Raw genomic sequence first — 9124 nt, 5'->3', positions numbered from 1 at the left:
CCCAGTGACCCACCTCCCCCAGCCATGCCCCACCTGCCTATAGTGACTCCATTTAAAGGGTGGACTGATCAGGTCACAGCTCTCATTGTCTATTTTTTTTTTTTCACTTCAGAATATTCCTGCAGTAACACAGGACCTCAGGGGCACACCTCACAGCCAAACCATAACAATAGTCATGAAGATACACAGTAGATATTTGTTCTCAAGATTATTGCTTTAATAGTGAGTCCTCAAGTAAGAGCACTTTATGTCTCCATTCCTCACTCATGACTCATCCTGGAGTCACATGGCGTTGGGATGACCACCTGAGTTAGGGAATTGACTTCACCCAAAGAAAAACAAGCTTCTATCTTTAGGATGGGGGTAGTTTGGAATCTGGAGTCAGGTACCCCTGAAGTCAGTCTCTTAGTCTTTTCCTGGACATAGGGGCATTATCTTCTCTGATGCTTCCATTTCAAGGAAGTGGTTCCCAGGTCCTTAAGAAAGACATTTCTTGGCCATTAAACTCACAAAAGATCTATTCATTGTTCAAAAAGATTTGTCTACATTTTGAAGAAGGAGGAGAATATCTAGAAATACAAAATTTCTAAGCCAATACTCTTAAAAATATATGGTTATTTTCAGCAAGGAGGATTTGTCCTTATAAAGGGGACATTGACATGGGTTATTATTTGACAGCTCAGCCATTAGCCACAACCTGGTTATCTTAACTGTCATATTTCATTCAAAAATTTATATAGAACAATGTGGGGATTAATATATTTTGAATTTCTCATTTTTTTCAAGTCATTACATTGTTTTCTTTATCACTATTTAGTACCTTGAACTAGATTTACCAGTCTTTTGGAAATGGTAGTTGTCAAAACCACATACTAGAAATACAGTGTAATAGTGAATCTTTGTAGTAATAATCTGGTATAATTACAGAGTGTTCTGTTTTGTTTAATATGGGTCATATCTTATTCCAGTAGCAGTATTTTTATCATACTCTACATTCCTAGAGACTTGGTATATATTAATATTTATTTTTATTTATTCATTTTTTATATGGTGCTAAGGATCGAACCCAGTGTCTCATGCATGCGAGGCAAGCACTCAACCACTGAGCCAAAACCCCATCCCCTTAATATTTATTTTTTAGTTGTAGTTGGACACAATACCTTTATTTTTATTTGTTTATTTTTATGTGGTGCTGAAGATTGAACCCAGGGCCCCAGACTTGGTATATATTAATGCAAATATGATATTAATTTAAAAGCCAGACCTTGATTTACAAGTAAAACTGAAGAATCAGAATCAGTTGACTTCTTAAAAATATAGATTTGATCAATATTTTGAATAGGAGATATATTTAAAACACAAAAGGTGAAAAGGGTTTATAGTTCAAAGTATCTCTGTCCCCATTGTCACCAAACCACTTGGGGTGTACCCTTCCTTCCCAAACACATGGTCCAACTTCTTACATATTCCTCCAGAGACAAACTACAGGTTTAGCTAAAAGCATGTGTGCACAGTTTATTATTATTTTTTCTAAAAAACCACAAATGGTACCACACTCTATACACTGTCCTGCCCTTTTCCTTTTTACTAATTCATTGTCAGAGATTGTCAAAAATAGCAATAATATTGGATTTCTTTTTACCCTTTGAATTCAATGCTTTCATTGTTTCCTATTTAACTTGATTTTGGATTTGAAATTTAGATAGCTATATTTTAGGTATCTAACATTTTAATACGTTAAAGAATCAGTCTCCTTCTGTTTTTATCCTATTAAGAATCCTCATAAAGCACATATATTTAATTTTGTCATGTAATGTTCCAGGTGCTGTGCATTGCTGTCCAGCCAAGTGCTCTCTGGTGATGGGGTCTGATAATGGACGTGTTCAGTGGTTGCATGGTGCAACATGATACCTGTCAATCACACGTGGGTGTTGAGAATGTGATATGTGGCTAGTGAGATGAAGAAACTGTACTTTTAATTTTGTTTAATATTAATTTTAAATAGCTGCTGTGGCTAATAATTATTGCATTGTACAATGCAGGTCTAAGAAATTTTCCCTGCAATCTGTTAATATGGCCAATTATATTAATATATTTTAAAAATGTGGACAGCTGGAATAAGTCCATTTAGTCATTAAGTAGAGCTCTAGCATTTTCCTGGGCTGGGAGTTTAGCTCAGAGGTAGAACAGTTGGATTTGATTGATCCCCAGAACTGCAAAACAACAACACAACAAAAAACAAAACAACAACAAAAACCCCCAAAAGAAAACAAACAAAAACCCTCCAAAAGCTAACAGCCAAATAATAAATAAAATTTCCTTGATTTCAAGAAATACAAAATGAATATCTATAGAAGTTTATCTTCTTACCACTTTAGACTCAGCCTGCCTGAGCTTGTTCTGAATTTTTCTTTCTCTATGACTAATATATTTCTGACCTATTTCTTAGGTGTGGTTGATCACTTGTACTTTGTTGGAAAGAAAAAAAAGGAAAAGGAACAAATAATTTGAGCAGGTCATCACTTTATTGCTAATTGATTTAATGGAATCACAGAATTTAGAAATATAAGAAGGGTCCCAGATATCACCTCAAATGAAGGAAAAGTGGGTGTCTAGGTTGATAAGTTTGAAGAGAAAGTGTGATTTGCTTTGGTTCATCCAAGACAGGACAGAAGCAATCGTGTGCAATTTAGAAGATGAGGTATGGATTGTTTTAATCTTCACATTGAACGATTTGTTCTCTAAAGAAATTTTTATAAGAAAAAAAAAAGAAGGAAACTGGTTCATATGTGTGTGCAGAAAGAAAAAGAGAGGCTCCTACAACCATCGCATTCATAGTGGGGACTCTGAGGCTGGAAAAGAAAATGAATATATAAAGGACGTGTTGTTTCCAGCCTCAGTTTACTTTTTGCTCTGTGACTTGTCCTCATAAGAGAGACAGGGGCATCCTGCTTAAGGGGAAGTGACTCTGCCCAAGAAGAGGATGCTGTGGGTCTTATTTTGCTTAATGAAGAACAGGAAGGGGTGGTCACAATAGAAACTAATAGCTGGCATTGGGGCGGACGTTAGTTTAACTACTATGCCCGTGGCGGCTGCAGCCTCGGTGCCCTCTTCATTCACTTCCACAAAGGACTTGTGCACAACTTTGGACACTGAAAGGCCCTGTGTCCCTGTCATGCCCGAGAGGTCAGCCTTTTGTGGACAGAAGACGTCCTCCATCCCCATGGCGCTCAACATGGTCTTGAGGTCGTAGGTCTCTTCCACTTTGAATCGAGGGAGGCGCACATTTACATTAGTCATCTCCATGCTCCCTGGGCTGGTCCACTCCATTAACTTCTCAGCAGTGAGCTTGTCTTCAAGCTATAAAGATGGGGGAAAAAAAAAAGAAAAAAAGAAACTGACATGATAAAATTTTGGACTCTGGCACACTTTAACAATGAATGGAATACATGGGAAATTTTGAGTTTAGCAATAAATGCAATATACATAGTTGATCCAGTTAATTAGACATTATTCTAATAAGCAAAAACAGCAGGCCTGAACATATATGAATACTTATTTGATTATATGTGTTCACATGTACAAACATGTAGGTAAAAATAGAATTACATTATTTTGAACCAAAGGAACTTATATCACTACTTCTTATGCCATCCGTCTACTGTATGTGTCATTTTGTAGACTTTTTATTTTCTTGCATACATTATTTATTACATACTGAAGTTATAGTACATGACCTATTTTTACTCTTAGTTCTTGCTTGATATATTTTTAAACATTTCTCACATTGCTATACATTTCTCTAGGTTTAATGGTTGCTTGTTGCCATCAAACTGATATTTAATGTGTATAGCTCTACTTAAATGATAATAAATTTAGCCTGTGTCAGGCTGTAAACTAAACTATTTATAATGTAAGGATATACTGGGATTGAACCCAGGGGCACTTAAACATGGAGCTATATCTGCAGCCCTTTTTACTTTTTTATTTTGAGACAGGGTCTCATATAAATTGCTGAGGATCTCACTAAGTTGTTGAGGTTGGCCTCAAACTTGTCATCCTCCTTTCTTGGCCTCCTGAGTTGCTGCTTACAGGTGTATGCCATCTGATTCAGTGACTGAGTCATCGTTCCTTGTTTTGAACTTTTTATTATTCTAGGCACCTTGGCCTCAAAGTGTTTGTCTTGTTTAGACTTAAACAGTTACCATGGGGGACAAAATCAGGCAATAGAAGGAAGAAAGGTCAATTTTACCTCCTGCAGGCCATCTGCGTCATTGGGCAGCAGCAGGACCATGCTCAGGTCATTGCCTTTGTATGGTATTTCCAGGATCTTGGCCTGCACATCCTCCAGGAAGGCAAAATTAAAATGCCCGCTTTTGGCCATCATCTGCACAGATTTGCTCACATTCTACAATAAATTAAGGAATCAAATAAATACCAAGTTAGACAAAAAGATAATATTAAATACTAAGTTAGACAAACACATCCCTCTCTTTTGGAGAAACAACTCAGGAAGTTTGAGAAATAAAGACAGAAGTTACTATTTTTTGCAGGCATTCCTAACTAACTAAACTTTTAAGAATAAAACAAAACAATATCTGCTTGATCACGGCACTCTCTACTTTAGTGGCCCATCCCATCAGATGCCTCTAAGTTTAACTTTCCACATGCAATACCTTATTCTGCCAGAACTTTGCTTCTGTGGTCAATTCCTTTTTAAATTCCTTATCCCACCGCCCTTTGAAGTAGACTGCGTTCACCAGAACCAGTCTGGTGGTTTGGTCAATAGTTTTAATAGGAAATAGGTCCTTGATTTTTTCTGTAAGGGGGAAAAAAAAAGGGTCATCATGTAAGGTACAAATGGCTTTTGGAGAGAATGCTATGCACAATTTCAGGACTGTCCTTATATTTATGTGCCACTGCTTTAGGGACTCTTGGACTGCCACCAGGTGCAGCCTTCTCATGGTGCCAGCCCTAGAAAGCTGCAGGGATGGAGACACCAGCCTCTTCCTGTGACAGGAAAGGAGGTGAGACTGTCTAGGGGACACTGAGGAGCTGATATTATCTGCTGTTCAGCTTGACTCTTTCCTTCCTTCCTCTGCTCCTCCCCTTCTGTTTTCCCAAGGTGGGTCCCTCACGTGGAGAAACATGGCCTGATTGTCCTCAAGGACAATGGCCTGAGCTCTGTACTCTGACAGTCCCCTTCTGTCAGATGCTGCTCCCAGGGGTTCCTTCCTCCTCCTCAGTCTCCTGTACAAGTACTGCAAGGACGGCCTGTAGTAAGGGGTCCAACTAGTTCTCCATAGAATGGAGGCTTTGAGAAGCCTCTGCCCTGGGTGGAGGAGACCCTGGGCTAATCCCTGCAGGAGGGTTGGTGGAGGTGTGCTCCAGGCAGGTATAGGTCATGGGGCAGGGAGCCTGGTCTCCAGATGGGCTGCCTGTTTCCAGAGGAGTAAGAGGAAGGAGCTCTTTGGACTGTTTTTTTCTAAAGATTCATAATCAACACTTGGCTCTGACCTCAAGAACATCTCAAAACGGGGCTGAGTGGGAATGTGGGTTCCACAAAGATAGTGTCAGCTGGGGGCCATGTGCAAGTAGCTTTGTAGCCATGTCTCCACCTAGTTGACCTCCTTCTCTTCTCTCCCTGCTCCCCCTGGATCTCTCCACATTTATTGGGACCATCTGCCCTGCCTCCTCCATCCTCTCTGCAGATCCAATAACATCCCCCCCAGGACTCCCTACCATGTCACATCTGGGCTTCCTCACAGGGTGATCAAAAGGTTCCGCCATGAGTAGCCCTCCCATACTCTACCATTTGTTTGGCATTCCACCCAGGAATTAATCTTCTTTCGACTTTCTTCTGGAGCATTTTTGAAATCAAGGGATTCCACAGTGGCTAGGTAAAATTTCTTAATCCCATCCAAATATTCCTTTGAGAAGTGGAGGAAGAAAGAAGGAATTAAGAATGATTCTTGAGTCACCCCATTTAATTATTTACAATTAAAGTAAGCTGAACCCAGACCCTGGCCAGAACCACTGTCTCTGCACATGCATATTTGTATACAGGCCCCATGAGGGCAAGTGTGCAAGGAGAGCGCTGGATTCCTTGAGGCTCAACACCCCCTGGCAAAACCCAGGGGAAGAAGAGGCTGTGGTTTGCAAATTTCAGTGCAAGTTAAAGGAGATCAATTACGTGGGAGACTTCTCACCAGTGAGCTCTACCACTGCCTCTCTCATCTGGGTTTATATTCCTTGGTGCTTTCCTGGCCCCCTCCAGGGCCCATCCCAGCCTGCCTGTTCCAGAAGTACCCCATAAGTCAGACATTTCCCACAAAAGGCGCTCTCTGTGACACAGTCAGTGCCTGTTCATTAATGGCATCTCCTGACTTATCTTGCCCCTGACCCACACTTCATCTGGGCCTGGTCAGGGACCGGATGCTCCAGCAGTCAGAGCTGTGATAGAGCTGCCACCCCTGGGGCCAGAGCTGCCCAGGAATCAGCCAGAAGCTTCTGTCTGGCTTTCCCCCATTTGGCCATCAGAGACATAGGACCAGGATGCAGACTCCAGGTGTGGAGAGCCAAGGGGAATTACCTGAAGAAACTGAAACTCCTTTTCTCCATAGACTCTGTTGGCGATCTTCAGGTTGTAGGCATCACTGGGTTTGTTTAATTCAGTCAGAAACTTTTGAATCTCATGGTGCACATTTCCTGACTCTCCAGCCTTCAACATCCAAAAAAGATGCTCATTGAATTACCCTGTTCATGTGTGTACTCAACTCACTTGAAGTCACTTAGATCAGTACCAACACTTATGTCTATAATCTCAAAGATGACTTCTGGCTTATTCTCTGATATTTGCTGTATTTACCTCAAATACCCTGAAGAATTTACCTTACATTCAACTTCTTCCAGGAAATTCTTTGCTCCAGCCCTGACATATTCTGATCTGTTCTCTTCTGAACTACAGGGCACCATTGGGTATCCTCTCAGTCATTTAAATAATTAGGTTTATCTTTCCAGATAAACTCGGAGTTCCTAAGGTGCAAACTTCTTTCACTTCTAACAGCTACCAAGCATATGGTCATGTTGGAGTTTGGATATTTTAAATGCTATGACATGAAGCCCTGCTGTAGCCCTTGGTGGGATCATCTTCTAAGACGTGTTGAGGGTGGTCTATCATGTGATGGCCATTCTCTGCATGTAAGCATACCTCGAGCCTGGTGCTCAGCTAAGAACAGCCCATAGGTCATCTGAATCTCAGTCTAGCTGAGATGAAAATAAAAAAGCTCAGTGATTAAGTGGCCTAAGAGACAGACTGAGTAGCCAAGTTTTAAACTGAAGCCTGTCTGAATCTGGAAATTTCTATTTACTAGCTAAGAGTTTTGTTCTGTCAAAGCCCTAAACAAATATATCTGCTAGCCATCATTTTCCAAAATATAATTGAACTTGTGCTTATTCCTTTTCATTTTAATTAACTCAGTTATACTATGTTAGTAACATTATTGTGAGTGTGATCATTAGCTCACGTGTATTATGACCTCTTATTTACAGTAGGCTGGGCCCTGTTGCTAACTTTTGTAGATATTGGGTCAGACTCTTTTTGGTTGACTGGGATGAGGTCACTCTGACTCAGAGCAGTAGCAAATTGCTCATGTTCACATTTGTGAAGAATGGAGCTGGTCTATGTCGTGTCCGACTTGAGTTGTTAAGTTCAATGCTGACCTTCACTGAGTAAAACAAAAACTTGAAAGTAATAATTATGAAAATAAAATGTGGAATTTTTCCATATGTCCTAATCTCTTTCATCTAGGATTTTCCATTCCTCGGTTTATGTGAAATTCCCTGTTTAAACTATGACCCTCTCAGATACTTCAGATACCTGGAGCTCTCTCAGGACCAGAATACTTACGTGAGGGGCTGTTGGTTTCTTTGTTGCTTTTTCTGTGATTTCATTGAAATGAAGGACCTGGAAGAGACAGGACCTGGGTCAAGACAACTTCATTCAAAAGATCTGTGAATTCAGAGTAGAGAAAAAGAGAACAATACCCTCAAAAAAGAAGAGAACAAAGAAGCATAAAGACACTAAAATCACCCAATCCCAGAACTTCAGGGTATGAATTTGTTCTTTGAGAAAACACAGAAGAGCTGGTTAATCTCCAGATACGTTGACGAATGTGCCTTCCTTGTTCATTGGGGAGACCTTTGGTGATGGGTCCCTTGGGTTTGGTTTAGTCAGCCCGTCACTTCGTCTTCTCAGCTCTGGTTGATGGGCAGTGGTGGGGGTCATCAAGAGAGGTCAGCCTTGGGGAGGGGGTGTCTCCCCAACACTCTGTGATCACACAGCCCTGGAAAGTCTGCTGGGCATCTTGTGTTACCCCCCAGGTCCCCAGAGCTGTGACCGTCCCTGTGTGTGTGAGCCAGCCCAGTGAAGAGGAGAGCTGGGCAGGTCCTGCGGGGCAGCTGAGGCCTACCTTCTCCATCTGCAGGGCAGTGTTCCCCCTGGCCCCTAGGTCGAGCATGGCCAGCGCTGACAGGATGCTGACCGGGGAGTAGAAGACGTTGTCCCCCTCCTTCCTCAGCTGCCGGAACAGGTCAAGGGTGAACTTGGTGTTGGCCACACTGAGTGAACCCATGGTGACTGGTTGGTCGGGAACTCCTAGGAAAGCAGTGGATCCAGCTTAGAAGGACTTTATTGTCATGAAATTTTCTTAAAAATGACTTATCTGGGTTGTGGGATTCTGGCCATTAAGGTTTTGACCCTTTTTACCTTCCAAGCCTTCTGAATGCACGTGTGTTCATCTTCTAATTAGAAGACTCATGAAAGCACTATTGAAAAAGACTTTTGTGGACAAGTAATAGAACATCTTTATCTTTCCTGTGTCTTTCCCTTATCATTGGATGGCTAGGTTTGGGGGGAAGGCTTTATTACAAATGCCAGGACAAGGTTTTCTGGGGCCAACATGCAGCCAGGTCTCCAGAAGAAACTCTCTGACTTTTCTTTGAAGCTCTGAGGCTGACCACCTCCCCCCCCCCCATGATTGTAAGCATGCACCAGTTTTCTGGGAAATATATTTTTTTTTAGGTAAAGACCAAATTAGGTCAAGGGGGTATGTTAATTTTTTTC

General features: G+C 41.3%; 1 protein-coding gene across 2 annotated transcripts; it reads right to left on the bottom strand.

Moving 5' to 3' along the window:
• Positions 1 to 2952: 2952 nt before the first annotated feature.
• Positions 2953 to 8633, bottom strand: LOC113178659 (serpin B4-like). Of its 2 annotated transcripts, none has more exons than XM_077792323.1 (7): positions 8472 to 8633; positions 7910 to 7966; positions 6593 to 6721; positions 5813 to 5930; positions 4677 to 4819; positions 4253 to 4408; positions 2953 to 3360 (listed from the first exon to the last, which is right to left on the bottom strand). In XM_077792323.1, exons 1-7 carry the CDS (start codon positions 8631 to 8633, stop codon positions 2953 to 2955), a joined length of 1173 nt encoding a protein of 390 aa, XP_077648449.1. The 2 variants fall into 2 exon arrangements, with proteins under 2 accessions (XP_077648449.1, XP_077648450.1); XM_077792324.1 differs by having other exon boundaries at positions 4253 to 4345.
• Positions 8634 to 9124: the final 491 nt, after the last annotated feature.

The sequence above is a fragment of the Urocitellus parryii genome, chromosome 13 (assembly GCF_045843805.1).
Source record: "Urocitellus parryii isolate mUroPar1 chromosome 13, mUroPar1.hap1, whole genome shotgun sequence".
In the NCBI taxonomy this organism is placed as follows: Eukaryota; Metazoa; Chordata; class Mammalia; order Rodentia; family Sciuridae; genus Urocitellus; species Urocitellus parryii.
This window is presented reverse-complemented; position numbering and strand designations above follow the sequence as displayed.

Excerpts from the sequence above, each read along its gene's own strand:
- LOC113178659 (XM_077792323.1), bottom strand. The coding sequence starts at position 8,633 with ATGGGTTCACTCAGTGTGGCCAACACCAAGTTCACCCTTGACCTGTTC. Across the intron at positions 7,967-8,471 it reads CTGCCCTGCAGATGGAGAAG|GTCCTTCATTTCAATGAAAT; the intron begins GTAGGCCTCAGC and ends TGTCTCTTCCAG. Across the intron at positions 4,409-4,676 it reads CAAAGTTCTGGCAGAATAAG|AATGTGAGCAAATCTGTGCA; the intron begins GTATTGCATGTG and ends AATTTATTGTAG.